This window comes from Nerophis ophidion, linkage group LG15, assembly GCF_033978795.1.
Source record: "Nerophis ophidion isolate RoL-2023_Sa linkage group LG15, RoL_Noph_v1.0, whole genome shotgun sequence".
Taxonomy (NCBI): Eukaryota; Metazoa; Chordata; class Actinopteri; order Syngnathiformes; family Syngnathidae; genus Nerophis; species Nerophis ophidion.
In genome coordinates this window covers 804,293-821,664 of record NC_084625.1, presented here as the reverse complement: position 1 = coordinate 821,664, position 17,372 = coordinate 804,293, and the positions used below count along the sequence as shown (strand labels likewise).

The window sequence follows — 17,372 nt, the reverse complement described above, 5'->3', positions numbered from 1 at the left end:
CACTTTGTTGGGCAGAAAATCGAGGCTCAGGCCATCGAGGAATTCTACGGCCTGACGTCAGAGATCTCCAAGAACTCTGAGTCGGGCTACATCCTCTTCTACCAGTCCAGGGACTAGACCATGTGACAGCAAGCCCCGCCCCCCAGATTGTGCTATTTGTATCAAATGCACTTTTGTCAGCGAGCAGGACGATCCTCATCCTCAATTGTTTTCTGTTTTAAAGAAAAACCAATAAAGTTGTCATTCTTCCTGCTGTCAAGACTCCCGGCTGCACCACAGCGCCCCTCAGTGGTGGCACGGCGCCAGTGGGTGGGACACTCCACATTCTGTCCAATCACAGTTGTCCGACAGGGGGTGGAGTTAGTGACTCAGGTGGACCAATCACATGCTTTTCTCTCTGACATGAGGAAGTTGAAGTTGGGCGGCGCCAATAGTAAAAGGTGTGTGAGGTGGTAATATGTTTATGTTTGACTCTACAGGAGAGGGACAAGCGGTAGAAAATGGATGTTTTATGAGGCCTCCAGCAGGCAGGTGTCAGGTAAAGTTCTGTATTTGCTGTTCTGTCCAAAGGAGTTAGTTGGGTGGGACAGAGTCCATTGGACGAGGATTATTTGTGTCAGAGCACACCTGATGTCATAGAACCTCAGGTGTACTGTCTACCTGTCCTGGTGTAGTACCACCCTACTCAGCTACTGTACTCTGAAAAGTACAGATTCTCCATATTTGACTTTTTAACACACATGACATTGCGGCTTTTAGGAGCATGTATGGCAGCGCACACACACAGAGTACTGACAAGCAGACACAGTGTGTAGACAGAAAAGGGAGAATGGACGCATTTTGGGGTAAAAAGTCCAGATAAAGGTGAAGTTCTAACACTTTAACACATGCGGCTAACATCCATCCACAGTGTTTTAGCTACTTCTAAATCACTAATCCTGGTCTCCATGGCAACGAATAAAGTACGTTTCTTACAGGTGTATTTTAACTGGAGGACAAAGAATAGCTAAACATGCTTCACTACACAGGATACAATATCTCACTGACATCCACTGGAAGGATACCAAGGACAATAGTGTATCTAGTCGATACTACTATGATTATGTTGATATTTTTAGCATCACAAAAACTTTTTTTCAAAATTCAATATAATGTTTATAAAGTCAGTAAATCTGTCCTTGGACACATGAGGACTTTGAATATGATCCTGGAACTACTTGGTATCGACATGATCCACACCTAAATGTGTGGTATCATCCAAAACCAATGTCAAGTATCAAAGAAGAGAAGAAGAAGTGATTATTACATTTGAACAGAAGTGTAGATAGAACATGTTGAAACAGAAAATAAGCAGATATTAACAGTAAATGAACAAGTAGATTGATAATGCATTTTTACAGTTTGTCCCTCATAATGTGTATAAAATAATAGGTGTATAAATGACACAATATGTTAGTGCAGACTAATTAGGAGTCTTTGTTTGTTTACTTCCTACTAAAAGACAAGTTGTCTAGTATTTGATTGAAGGACTAAAAGACAATAATAAACATATGTTTCATCTACACTAACACTTTTGTTACAATAAAGACATTTTTTTTTGGTTCCTATTGTATCAAAACTGTGTGGAAATAATGTTGGTCGTGACAGCAGAATGTTGTTATGTGGACAACCTAGTAACTCATGTCCAACTCTACATTTAGTCTTCATTTATTTAGCAGACATGAGTGGAAGATCTAGAAAGTCTGATTATTACCATGAAGGTGGAGCCTGCCTTGCACAAGTTGAACAACTTAATATTTAATGCTCAATTCTATAGAATATATCTACTGTACTCTACTGTACTCTACTGTACTGTACTGTACTGTACTGTACTGTACTCTACTGTACTCTACTGTACTGGAATAATGCAGGTCTCAATCAAAGATGATGATGAAGTAGTTGGGGAAGAATGATTGAGTCAGGACTAGTCTACTTTCTACAGGTGATTGAGTCAGGACTAGTCTACTTTCTACAGGTGATTGAGTCAGGACTAGTCTACTTTCTACAGGTGATTGAGTCAGGACTAGTCTACTTTCTACAGGTGATTGAGTCAGGACTAGTCTACTTTCTACAGGTGATTGAGTCAGGACTAGTCTACTTTCTACAGGTGATTGAGTCAGGACTAGTCTACTTTCTACAGGTGATTGAGTCAGGACTAGTCTACTTCCTACAGGTGATTGAGTCAGGACTAGTCTACTTTCTACAGGTGATGGAGTCAGGACTAGTCTACTTCCTACAGGTGATTGAGTCAGGACTAGTCTACTTTCTACAGGTGATTGAGTCAGGACTAGTCTACTTTCTACAGGTGATTGAGTCAGGACTAGTCTACTTTCTACAGGTGATTGAGTCAGGACTAGTCTACTTTCTACAGGTGATTGAGTCAGGACTAGTCTACTTTCTACAGGTGATTGAGTCAGGACTAGTCTACTTTCTACAGGTGATTGAGTCAGGACTAGTCTACTTTCTACAGGTGATTGAGTCAGGACTAGTCTACTTCCTACAGGTGATTGAGTCAGGACTAGTCTACTTTCTACAGGTGATTGAGTCAGGACTAGTCTACTTTCTACAGGTGATTGAGTCAGGACTAGTCTACTTCCTACAGGTGATTGAGTCAGGACTAGTCTACTTTCTACAGGTGATTGAGTCAGGACTAGTCTACTTTCTACAGGTGATTGAGTCAGGACTAGTCTACTTTCTACAGGTGATTGAGTCAGGACTAGTCTACTTTCTACAGGTGATTGAGTCAGGACTAGTCTACTTTCTACAGGTGATTGAGTCAGGACTAGTCTACTTTCTACAGGTGATTGAGTCAGGACTAGTCTACTTCCTACAGGTGATTGAGTCAGGACTAGTCTACTTTCTACAGGTGATGGAGTCAGGACTAGTCTACTTCCTACAGGTGATTGAGTCAGGACTAGTCTACTTTCTACAGGTGATTGAGTCAGGACTAGTCTACTTTCTACAGGTGATTGAGTCAGGACTAGTCTACTTTCTACAGGTGATTGAGTCAGGACTAGTCTACTTTCTACAGGTGATTGAGTCAGGACTAGTCTACTTCCTACAGGTGATTGAGTCAGGACTAGTCTACTTTCTACAGGTGATTGAGTCAGGACTAGTCTACTTTCTACAGGTGATTGAGTCAGGACTAGTCTACTTTCTACAGGTGATTGAGTCAGGACTAGTCTACTTTCTACAGGTGATTGAGTCAGGACTAGTCTACTTTCTACAGGTGATGGAGTCAGGACTAGTCTACTTCCTACAGGTGATTGAGTCAGGACTAGTCTACTTTCTACAGGTGATGGAGTCAGGACTAGTCTACTTCCTACAGGTGATTGAGTCAGGACTAGTCTACTTTCTACAGGTGATTGAGTCAGGACTAGTCTACTTTCTACAGGTGATTGAGTCAGGACTAGTCTACTTTCTACAGGTGATTGAGTCAGGACTAGTCTACTTTCTACAGGTGATTGAGTCAGGACTAGTCTACTTCCTACAGGTGATTGAGTCAGGACTAGTCTACTTTCTACAGGTGATTGAGTCAGGACTAGTCTACTTTCTACAGGTGATTGAGTCAGGACTAGTCTACTTCCTACAGGTGATTGAGTCAGGACTAGTCTACTTTCTACAGGTGATTGAGTCAGGACTAGTCTACTTTCTACAGGTGATTGAGTCAGGACTAGTCTACTTTCTACAGGTGATTGAGTCAGGACTAGTCTACTTTCTACAGGTGATTGAGTCAGGACTAGTCTACTTCCTACAGGTGATTGAGTCAGGACTAGTCTACTTTCTACAGGTGATTGAGTCAGGACTAGTCTACTTTCTACAGGTGATTGAGTCAGGACTAGTCTACTTTCTACAGGTGATTGAGTCAGGACTAGTCTACTTCCTACAGGTGATTGAGTCAGGACTAGTCTACTTTCTACAGGTGATTGAGTCAGGACTAGTCTACTTTCTACAGGTGATTGAGTCAGGACTAGTCTACTTTCTACAGGTGATTGAGTCAGGACTAGTCTACTTTCTACAGGTGATTGAGTCAGGACTAGTCTACTTCCTACAGGTGATTGAGTCAGGACTAGTCTACTTCCTACAGGTGATTGAGTCAGGACTAGTCTACTTTCTACAGGTGATTGAGTCAGGACTAGTCTACTTTCTACAGGTGATTGAGTCAGGACTAGTCTACTTTCTACAGGTGATTGAGTCAGGACTAGTCTACTTTCTACAGGTGATTGAGTCAGGACTAGTCTACTTTCTACAGGTGATTGAGTCAGGACTAGTCTACTTTCTACAGGTGATTGAGTCAGGACTAGTCTACTTTCTACAGGTGATTGAGTCAGGACTAGTCTACTTTCTACAGGTGATTGAGTCAGGACTAGTCTACTTCCTACAGGTGATTGAGTCAGGACTAGTCTACTTCCTACAGGTGATTGAGTCAGGACTAGTCTACTTTCTACAGGTGATTGAGTCAGGACTAGTCTACTTTCTACAGGTGATTGAGTCAGGACTAGTCTACTTCCTACAGGTGATTGAGTCAGGACTAGTCTACTTTCTACAGGTGATTGAGTCAGGACTAGTCTACTTTCTACAGGTGATTGAGTCAGGACTAGTCTACTTTCTACAGGTGATTGAGTCAGGACTAGTCTACTTTCTACAGGTGATTGAGTCAGGACTAGTCTACTTTCTACAGGTGATTGAGTCAGGACTAGTCTACTTTCTACAGGTGATTGAGTCAGGACTAGTCTACTTTCTACAGGTGATTGAGTCAGGACTAGTCTACTTTCTACAGGTGATTGAGTCAGGACTAGTCTACTTTCTACAGGTGATTGAGTCAGGACTAGTCTACTTTCTACAGGTGATTGAGTCAGGACTAGTCTACTTCCTACAGGTGATTGAGTCAGGACTAGTCTACTTCCTACAGGTGATTGAGTCAGGACTAGTCTACTTTCTACAGGTGATTGAGTCAGGACTAGTCTACTTTCTACAGGTGATTGAGTCAGGACTAGTCTACTTCCTACAGGTGATTGAGTCAGGACTAGTCTACTTTCTACAGGTGATTGAGTCAGGACTAGTCTACTTTCTACAGGTGATTGAGTCAGGACTAGTCTACTTTCTACAGGTGATTGAGTCAGGACTAGTCTACTTTCTACAGGTGATTGAGTCAGGACTAGTCTACTTCCTACAGGTGATTGAGTCAGGACTAGTCTACTTTCTACAGGTGATTGAGTCAGGACTAGTCTACTTTCTACAGGTGATTGAGTCAGGACTAGTCTACTTTCTACAGGTGATTGAGTCAGGACTAGTCTACTTTCTACAGGTGATTGAGTCAGGACTAGTCTACTTTCTACAGGTGATTGAGTCAGGACTAGTCTACTTTCTACAGGTGATTGAGTCAGGACTAGTCTACTTTCTACAGGTGATTGAGTCAGGACTAGTCTACTTCCTACAGGTGACTCCACTTGCTGTGAGAAGTCCTACTGAAGGTTGTTTAGAGAAATGTTGTGATGCTTCATCAAATCCAACCTTTATTACTCACCTAAGCCTCATTGTGGTTAGAAGTCACCTGCAGCATCTTCATCTTCATCTTCAGGTGACAACTATGAGTCTTCATCTCAACAGGAACAACATCCTAATGACAGCAGACATTGTACAGTAAGTGATGGTTTATTTTGTTTGTTGGCTCTCACAGTGAGTAATAATCTCTCATGTTGAAATTAATGTCTGCTTCAAATGAGCAAAATACGTAAATATTATGAATGTTACTACATGACATATATACCTACATCATGTATATATGACATGTTATTATGAATGTTACTACATGAGATATATACTTACATCATGTATATATGACATGTTATTATGAATGTTACTAGATACTACATATATACTTACATCATGTATATATGACATGTTATTATGAATGTTACTACATGACATATATACTTACATCATGTATATATGACATGTTATGAATGTTACTAGATACTACATATATACTTACATCATGTATATATGACATGTTATTATGAATGTTACTAGATACTACATATATACTTACATCATGTATATATTACATGTTATTATGAATGTTACTACATGACATATATACTTACATCATGTATATATGACATGTTATTATGAATGTTACTAGATACTACATATATACTTACATCATGTATATATTACATGTTATTATGAATGTTACTACATGACATATATACTTACATCATGTATATATTACATGTTATTATGAATGTTACTAGATACTACATATATACTTACATCATGTATATATTACATGTTATTATGAATGTTACTACATGACATATATACTTACATCATGTATATATGACATGTTATTATGAATGTTACTAGATACTACATATATACTTACATCATGTATATATGACATGTTATTATGAATGTTACTAGATACTACATATATACTTACATCATGTATATATTACATGTTATTATGAATGTTACTACATGACATATATACTTACATCATGTATATATGACATGTTATTATGAATGTTACTAGATACTACATATATACTTACATCATGTATATATTACATGTTATTATGAATGTTACTACATGACATATATACTTACATCATGTATATATGACATGTTATTATGAATGTTACTAGATACTACATATATACTTACATCATGTATATATTACATGTTATTATGAATGTTACTAGATACTACATATATACTTACATCATGTATATATTACATGTTATTATGAATGTTACTACATGACATATATACTTACATCATGTATATATTACATGTTATTATGAATGTTACTACATGACATATATACTTACATCATGTATATATGACATGTTGTTATGAATGTTACTAGATACTACATATATACTTACATCATGTATATATGACATGTTATTATGAATGTTACTACATGACATATATACTTACATCATGTATATATTACATGTTATTATGAATGTTACTACATGACATATATACTTACATCATGTATATATGACATGTTGTTATGAATGTTACTAGATACTACATATATACTTACATCATGTATATATTACATGTTATTATGAATGTTACTAGATACTACATATATACTTACATCATGTATATATTACATGTTATTATGAATGTTACTAGATACTACATATATACTTACATCATGTATATATTACATGTTATTATGAATGTTACTAGATACTACATATATACTTACATCATGTATATATTACATGTTATTATGAATGTTACTAGATACTACATATATACTTACATCATGTATATATTACATGTTATTATGAATGTTACTACATGACATATATACTTACATCATGTATATATTACATGTTATTATGAATGTTACTAGATACTACATATATACTTACATCATGTATATATTACATGTTATTATGAATGTTACTAGATACTACATATATACTTACATCATGTATATATGACATGTTATTATGAATGTTACTAGATACTACATATATATTATTGTGAATGTTACAATTTAGTGTAGTTGTGTATCAAGATGATAAAGGAACAGCCCCCCCCCCCTCATATATGCCTGCCTCCAACAGGCCATGACTCCACCCCTCTTCTTCGCCAGTCTGCACACCTTCATCATCATCATCATCGCATCCAAGCGAGAGAAAAGCACCTCCCCCCTCCTCCTCCTCCTCCCCCCCCCGCCAACATGGATGCTGCCTGCATGTAAGTCAAGTCTGCGCACACGCAAGGTAAGCTAGCATCTGTCACGTGTGTCACCAACATAACATCCATCATCCACCCATCCTGCATCCATCCTTTCACCCATCCTGCATCCTCTCATCCTCCATCCTTTCATCCATCAAGCCTCCATCTTCCATCCTCCATCCTTTCTCTCTACCACCTTTTTGCTGACGTGGATGATTGTCTCTTTCACATAATACTCAATATTTACATTCATATTTCTAGTACTGTAAGCAGTAACATATAGTAATGTGTACATTCATGCTGTGTAGTATGTGTAGTATAGTAAGCAGTAACATATAGTAATGTGTACATTCACGTTATGTAGTATGTGTAGTATAGTAAGCAGTAACATACTACATATATATATATATATATATATATATATATATATATATATATATATATATATATAGGTATTATGTGTAATAATATTCAGTATTATGTGAAATGATATTTGCTATTATGTGAAACGTTCAGTATTATGGGGAATATTATTTAGTATTATGTGGAATAATATTCAGTATTAGGTGGAATAATATTTGCTATTATGTGAAATAATATTTGCTATTATGTGAAATAATATTCAGTATTATGTGGAATGATATTTAGTATTACGTGGAATAATATTCAGTATTATGTGGAATAATATTTGGTATTATGTGAAATAATATTCAGTATTATGTGGAATGATATTTAGTATTACGTGGAATAATATTCAGTATTAGGTGGAATAATATTTAGTATTATGTGAAATAATATTTGCTATTATGTGAAATAATATTCAGTATTATGTGGAATGATATTTAGTATTACGTGGAATAATATTCAGTATTATGTGGAATAATATTTGGTATTATGTGAAATAATATTTCATAATATGTTAAATGATATTCAGTTTTATGTGAAATAATATTCAATATTATGTGGATATTATTTTTGTAATAAAGAATAATAAGTTATTATTTCTCTAAGAAGGACTGCAGGCTGTGATTGACAAGCTCCTCCCCCTTATGTCACAACAACACCCGGAATAGGTCCTCTCACTACTACTGGGTTCAAATCCATAACTTGGAAGATCTAGTTTTTTGTTTCACCTCCATCATAGTTCACTGACTACATTTGTATATCAGCAAAAATCAAGTCTTGATAGGTCGGTGGTCGACACTGTGGACTCCTAACACAGGGGTACTGGGTTCGAGTCCCAGTTGGCTTGATATGTAACTTAGGTTCAATATTTTGTTTCACCTCAAACTTAGTTCAATATGACAGGTGTCACCATGACATTAGTGAATGAGACAGACTCTCGTATCAACAACACCCAGGATAGGTCAATGGTTCAGACTGCTGCCTATCTCACGCTGTACTACTGGCTGAGATCTAGTTTCTTGTTTCACCTCTATCATAGTTCACATATTACAATGTATTCTAATAGTAATTTTGTGCCTCACATCGAGAAAGTCCTGGGTTTGATGACGTGTGGAGTTTGCATGTTTAGCAGGGCTCCGGAGTAGCATGCTAACATTAGCTTGCTAGAATGCTATTTTTTGGGCTAGTTTTGCAAGTGTTTAACCTCCAAGTAATATAACTTGACACAAGCGGTAGTAAATGGATGGATGGATGGACTTGTTCAGGATGAAATCTGTCATTGGGGCCCCAAATCAAGTGTGACGAAGACCAAGGAGAGCTGAGTGGTTAAAGGCCTACTGAAGACACTACTAGACACCCCGCAGTCTGATAGTTTGTATATCAATGTTTATATATCAATGTTTATATATCAATGTCCTGTTATTTACCTATTGGCAATAGCAGCAGCAGGTAATAACCTAAAAGTAAACATGAACACAACAAAACAATGTATCTATTTTTGAATCATCATAATGTAAATAATAGACATGAATGAATCAACTGAACCATATTGTTGTCAACCATGATGTGACATTTGATCAAACACTGTGATTTTATCCTAACTTATTACTTTTAGCATTACATTTTATTATCACCATTAATTTATGTCATATAATGTTTTAAATGCGATCAGAATCATTTATAATGTGGCCATGATTCATGGACAAGCATACAAAAAAAGAACATAAACAAAGGTGCTGTTTGAGCCACACATTACATTGAAGCAGAACTACATTAGAGAACTACAAATCCCATCAGCCAAACCAGGAAGTAAAGTGCCGGTATTTTCGAACTCAAGCCCAGAATAAACGTAGGATCACTGAAATTGACAAAACTCTAATACAACATATTTCAATCCGCACATTACTGTGCTTGTAACCTTTAACTTCATCATTTTGCCGATGTCGTTGAAAAGTTAAAAGAGTGCGTGTTTGTCAAACAGCCAGCCGCACAACAAACAAGAAAGGAAGCGAGCAAACATGGATTTTAAACAATAGTTCAGTTGATCTGACCAAGAAAAGCGGACATAAAATGTTCTTACCAGTGTAGTATGTCGGTGATGAAGCACGCCGTCTTTTACCAAACAAACTATGACGCCATTTTTTAAAAGCGACCTAAGTAGTCACATGACCGTGGTAGCCACGCCCATCTTGAAACTCCCAAGCAAGCCCGCCATAAATACATATACACATCATAAATACACATAGTAAATACAACAATCAATGATGAAATATTAACATTGCAACACAGGCCAATACGGCCTTTTTTGTTTACTAAATTGCAATTTTAAATTTCCCGCAAGTGTCCTGTTGAAAACATCGTGGAATGCTGACGTGTACGCGTGACGTCACGGGCTGTTATGAATATGAGCGCTGCACACACACACAGCTAAAAGTTGTCTGCTTTAATCACATAATTACACAGTATTTTGGACATCTGTGTTGCTGAATTTTTTGCAATTTGTTCAATTAATATTGGAGAAGTCAAAGTAGAAAGATGGAGTTGGGAAGCTTTAGCCTTTAGCCACACAAACACACGGTGATTCCTTGTTTAAAATGACCAGAGGTGAAACTTTACTATGGATCACAGCAGTCAAGTGAACATGGATCCCGACCACTTGTCAACCTGCAGTTTTCGGTGAGAAAATTATGGTAAAAAGTCGCCACTTACCGGAGATCAGCTGAGCTTGGGCCGTCCGTACAGCTGCCGTCGACTTCCCTGAGACACTGGCGTCAACACCCGGCCGTGGACACACACTTCCGACTATCAGGTACTGTTAAACTCACTAAAACACTAGCAACACAATAGAAAGATAAAGGATTTCCCAGAATTATCCTAGTAAATGTGTCTAAAAACATCTGAATCCGTCCCAATGCAATCGCCTTTTTTTTTTAACTTGAATTTTTTTTTTTTTTCTAGTCCGTCGCTATCAATATCCTCAAACACAAATCTTTTATCCTCGCTCAAATTAGTGGGGAAATTGTCGTTTTCTTGGTCTGAATAGCTGTTTTTGTTGGAGGCTCCCATTAAAAACAATGTGAGGACATGAGGAGCCCTCACACTTGTGACGTCATCAACATGTGACGTCATCGTCTGCGACTTCCGGTACAGGCAAGGCTTTTTTCTTTGTGAGCAAAAGTTGCCAACTTTATGGTGGATGTTCTCTACTAAATCCTTTCATGAAAAATATGTCAATATGGGGAAATGATGAAGTCTGAGACAGAATGGAGCTGCTGTCCCCCTTTAAATAAGAACATCTCATTTCAGTAGGACTTTAAAGCATAGCGCTAGCTCCTGAAGTCCCAGTCAGGTCTCTGAAAGTCTGTGAGACGTCACACATCCTGTGAGACGTCACACATCCTGTGAGACGTCACACATCCTGTGAGACGTCACACATCCTGTGAGACGTCACACATCCTGTGAGACGTCACACATCCTGGGAGACGTCACACATCCTGGGAGACGTCACACATCTTGTGAGACGTCACACATCCTGTGAGACGTCACACATCCTGTGAGACGTCACACATCCTGTGAGACGTCACACATCCTGTGAGACGTCACACATCCTGTGAGACGTCACACATCCTGGGAGACGTCACACATCCTGGGAGACGTCACACATCTTGTGAGACGTCACACATCCTGTGAGACGTCACACATCCTGTGAGACGTCACACATCCTGTGAGACGTCACACATCCTGTGAGACGTCACACATCCTGTGAGACGTCACACATCCTGTGAGACGTCACACATCCTGTGAGACGTCACACATCCTGTGAGACGTCACACATCCTGGGAGACGTCACACATCCTGGGAGACGTCACACATCTTGTGAGACGTCACACATCCTGGGAGACGTCACACATCCTGGGAGACGTCACACATCCTGGGAGACGTCACACATCCTGTGAGACGTCACACATCCTGTGAGACGTCACACATCCTGTGAGACGTCACACATCCTGTGAGACGTCACACATCCTGTGAGACGTCACACATCCTGTGAGACGTCACACATCCTGTGAGACGTCACACATCCTGTGAGACGTCACACATCCTGTGAGACGTCACACATCCTGTGAGACGTCACACATCCTGTGAGACGTCACACATCCTGTGAGACGTCACACATCCTGTGAGACGTCACACCTTCTGTGAGACGTCACACATCCTGTGAGACGTCACACCTTCTGTGAGACGTCACACATCCTGTGAGACGTCACACCTTCTGTGAGACGTCACACACTCTGTGAGACGTCACACATCCTGTGAGACGTCACACATCCTGGGAGACGTCACACATCCTGGGAGACGTCACACATCTTGTGAGACGTCACACATCCTGGGAGACGTCACACATCCTGGGAGACGTCACACATCCTGAGACGTCACACATCCTGTGAGACGTCACACATCCTGTGAGACGTCACACATCCTGTGAGACGTCACACATCCTGTGAGACGTCACACATCCTGTGAGACGTCACACATCCTGTGAGACGTCACACATCCTGTGAGACGTCACACATCCTGTGAGACGTCACACATCCTGTGAGACGTCACACATCCTGTGAGACGTCACACCTTCTGTGAGACGTCACACATCCTGTGAGACGTCACACACTCTGTGAGACGTCACACATCCTGTGAGACGTCACACCTTCTGTGAGACGTCACACATCCTGTGAGACGTCACACATCCTGTGAGACGTCACACATCCTGTGAGACGTCACACATCCTGTGAGACGTCACACATCCTGTGAGACGTCACACACTCTGTGAGACGTCACACACTCTGTGAGACGTCACACACTCTGTGAGACGTCACACATTCTGTGAGACGTCACACATCCTGTGAGACGTCACACAGAATGTGAGACGTCACACATTCTGTGAGACGTCACACATCCTGTGAGACGTCACACACTCTGTGAGACGTCACACACTCTGTGAGACGTCACACACTCTGTGAGACGTCACACATTCTGTGAGACGTCACACATCCTGTGAGACGTCACACAGAATGTGAGACGTCACACATTCTGTGAGACGTCACACATCCTGTGAGACGTCACACATTCCGTGAGACGTCACACATTCCGTGAGATGTCTCACATCCCGTGAGACGTCACACATCCTGTGAGACGTCACACATCCTGTGAGACGTCACACATTCCGTGAGACGTCACACATTCCGTGAGATGTCTCACATCCCGTGAGACGTCACACATCCTGTGAGACGTCACACATTCCCCCCACAGACTGAAGCTAAGTGCCCAACTAACTTATAGGTCAAAAGTTAAGTATGCTAATACTAGTCTGTAGTCCAAGGTTAACCTTGGGGGTTAGATCCTCCTGTGTGAAGTTCCTCTGTGGACCATCCTAGGACCTGGACTGGCTGGGCGGGAACATGAATAATTAATCATTGTGGGCGTTGACCAGTCAGCTCTGACAACTACAATTGCTTAATGAACATAATACAAAAATGAATTAATTTAGAATTGGTTAATAAACAAAGAGGTCGGTATTTTGTTAATAAAACTAATTGTAATTGATTAATAAAACAAAGCTAATGATTAGCATCTTGTTTTAAATTTAAAAGTAAATTCAAGATTGTTTATTAACCAATTCCATATATAATTTTTTGGGGTTAACCAATTACAATTATTTAATTAACCAACCAAATAGTCAATTGACCAATTGTAGTTGTCAGACCCAGGAGAGCTAATTGGTCAACGCCCACAATGATTAATTATTCATGTTCCCACCCATCTAGTCCATCCACAAGTCTACTTATATGACTCTGGGGTAAACACTTACAACACTAGCAAGCTAATGTTAGCATATGTATTTGAACTCAATAGTACTGAGTGCGAGGCAGCAGTCTGAACAATTGACCTATCCTGGGTGTTGTTGATACGAGAGTCTGTCTCATTTACTGTCATGGTAACACCTGTCGTAGTAAACTTAGTTTGAGGGGAAACAAAATGTTGAACCTAAGTTACATATCAAACCAAATGGGACTTGAACCCAGTACTCCTGTATTGGGAGCCCACTGTGTCGACCATTGACCTATCAAGACTTGATTTTTGCTGATATACAAATGTAATCAGTGAACCAGGATGGAGGTGAAACAAAAAACTAGATCATCCAAGTTATGGATTGAACCCAGTAGTACTGAGTGAGAGGCAGCAGTCTGAACCGTGGACCTATCCTGGGTGTTGTTGAGACATACCTTGTCAATCACAATCTGCAGGCCTTCTTAGAGAACTAATAACTTATTATTATTCTTTATATAGGAATAATATCCACATAATACTAAATATTATTTCACATACTAAAAACTATTTCACAAAATACTGAATATTATGTGTGTGAATGTGGAAATAGTGTCAAAGCCATGTGAGGACTTTGAAGGTAAAAAAGCACTGTACAAGAAAAAAGTTAAGGTAGCAAAGATACGCACACACACACACACACGCACACACACACACACACACGCACGCACGCACGCACGCACACACACACACACACACACGCACACACGCACACACGCACACACGCACACACGCACACACACACACACACTAGGTGTGGCGAAATGATTCTCTGTATTTGACCCATCACCCTTGATCACCTCCTGGGAGGTGAGGGGAGCAGTGAGCAGCAGTGGTGGCCATGATAAACCATTTAACAAGAATAACCGATTTAAAAAGAATAATCCATTCAACAAAAATGACCCAATTGACAAGAAAAAACAATTTAACAAGATTAACCCATTTAACAAGAATAACCAATGTAACAACAACCCATTTGACAATAATAACCCAATTAACAAGTACAACCCATTTAACAAGAATAACCCATTTGACAATAATAACCCATTCGACAAGAATAACTCATTTAACAAGAATAACCCATTTGACAAGAATAACTCATTTTACAAGATTAACCCATTTGACAAGAATAACCCAATTAACAAGTACAACCCATTTGACAAGAATAACTCATTTAACAAGAATAACCCATTTGACAATAATAATCCAATTAACAAGTACAACCCATTTGACAAGTACAACCCATTTAACAAGAATAACCCATTCATCAAGAACCCATTTGAGAAGAATAATCCAATTTAAAAGAATAACCCATTTAACAAAAATAACCCATTTAACAAGAATAACCCCAATTTAAAAGAATAACCCATTTAACAAGAATAACCCATTTAACAAGAACAACCCATTTAACAAGAATAACCCCAATTTAAAAGAATAACCCATTTAACAAGAATAACCAATTTAACAATAACCCATTTGACAAGAATAACTCATTTAACAAGAATAACCCATTTGACAAGAATAACCCAATTAACAAGTACAATCTATTTGACAAGTACAACCCATTTAACAAGAATAACCCATTCATCAAGAACCCATTTGAGAAGAATAACCCAATTTAAAAGAATAACCCATTTAACAAGAATAACCCATTAGACAAGAACAACCCATTAGACAAGAACAACCCATTTAACAAGAATAAAGGAATGAAAAGGGGCAAAAGGACTTGTTTGTGCACTCTCCTTGCAGACGGGGGTCACGATGAGCCAAGAGCCGGCGAGCGCCCCCAGCTGGCTGATCTCCGACCCCACAGCCTGGGCCAGCGGAGGCGGGGGTCCGACGGACAACGCCAGCACGGCGGCGGGCACCTTCCCCCCGGAGGAGTCGCTGTCGCCCCGCCAGCCGCCTCCGCCCGTCAACCCGTGGGACGTGGTCCTGTGCACGTCCGGCACCCTGATCGCCTGCGAGAACGCGCTGGTGGTCCTGGTCATCTGGCAGAACCCGGCGCTGCGAGCCCCCATGTTCCTGCTGATCGGCAGCCTGGCCTTGGCCGACTTGCTGGCCGGCTTGGGTCTGGTGCTTCACTTCACCTGCGCCTACCTGCTGCGCTCCGACTCCGCCCAGCTGCTGACCGTAGGTCTGGTGGTGGCGTCCTTCTCCGCCTCCGTCTTCAGCCTGCTGGCCATCACCATCGACCGCTACCTGTCGCTCTACTACGCTCTCACCTACAACTCGGAGCGCACGGCGGCGTTCACCTACACCATGTTGCTGCTGCTGTGGACTCTGTCGCTGGGTCTGGGCCTGCTGCCCGTCACCGGCGTCAACTGCCTGGCGCAGGAGGCGGCGTGCAGCGTGGTGCGCCCGCTGACCAAGAACAACGTGGCCGTGCTGTCCGTCTCCTTCCTGCTGCTCTTCGGCCTCATGCTGCAGCTCTACGTGCAGATCTGCAAGATCGTCATGCGCCACGCCCACCAGATCGCCCTGCAGCACCACTTCCTGGCCGCCACGCCGCACTACGTCACCACGCGCAAGGGCGTGTCCACGCTGGCCATCATCCTGGGGACCTTCGCCGCCTGCTGGATGCCCTTCACCGTCTACTCGCTCATCGCCGACTACACCTACCCGCCGCTTTACACCTACGCCACGCTAGTGCCCGCCACCTACAACTCCGTCATCAACCCGCTCATCTACGCCTTCCGCAACCAGGAGATCCAGAAGGCGCTGTGGTTGGTGTGTTGCGGCTGCGTCCCCGCCGGCGTGGCCCGCCGGGCACGGACTCCGAGCGACGTCTGACCGCCTCGACCCGACCTTTTCCGGCCCGGAGGGGGTGGGTCCGCGCGGGAGTGTTGCTGGGCGACAGAGCGGACGGCCGCCATTTTTCTCGTCACCGAGGTTTTGCCTCTCGTCTTCCTCGCCGGACGCGGTGCATGCTTCCCCCGCCCTCCCCCGGTCTGGTGCCACGCCCCTCCGGTGCTCTGCGGGGGCTGCGTCACCTTCAAAGCTTCCGCCCTCGGCGCGGCTTGCAACTAAAAATAGATCAGCAGGTCCTCCGCACACGGAGACCAGAAAAATGGTGGATTTTTACTGGAGTCTTACGTTTGCACGTCTTTGGCACACCCAGGTTGTAAGAGCATGTCGTGTACTTCTTAAAGGGACATGCACTTTGTCTGGGGGATGATGACAACTATGATGAAGGTGCACAAGTCTAACACACGTAGTGTGTGTGTGTGTGTGTGTGTGTTGCTCGGTTCTTCTTCTTGACTTTCTAGTAAAACACACGTAGTGTGTGTGTGTGTGTGTTGCTCGGTTCTTCTTCTTGACTTTCTAGTAAA

The 17,372-nt window shown here is 41.2% G+C and overlaps 2 protein-coding genes across 6 annotated transcripts in view; both read left to right on the top strand.

Annotated features, from left to right (window-relative positions):
- Positions 1-259, top strand: part of LOC133569061 (ubiquitin carboxyl-terminal hydrolase 12A-like) — a 22,072-nt gene extending 21,813 nt beyond the window's left edge. For all 5 annotated transcript variants that reach the window (XM_061921194.1, XM_061921195.1, XM_061921192.1 and 2 more), the window contains one exon: positions 16-259. In XM_061921194.1, coding sequence (XP_061777178.1) covers positions 16-55 — 40 coding nt within the window. In that variant the 3' untranslated portion in view covers positions 56-259. The remainder of the gene's footprint in view (positions 1-15) is intronic.
- Positions 245-17,372, top strand: LOC133569060 (G-protein coupled receptor 12-like). The gene is made up of 5 exons (XM_061921191.1): positions 245-372; positions 480-538; positions 5,621-5,682; positions 7,638-7,796; positions 15,790-17,372. Exons 2-5 carry the CDS (start codon positions 505-507, stop codon positions 16,831-16,833), a joined length of 1,299 nt encoding a protein of 432 aa, XP_061777175.1. The 5' UTR covers positions 245-372; positions 480-504; the 3' UTR covers positions 16,834-17,372.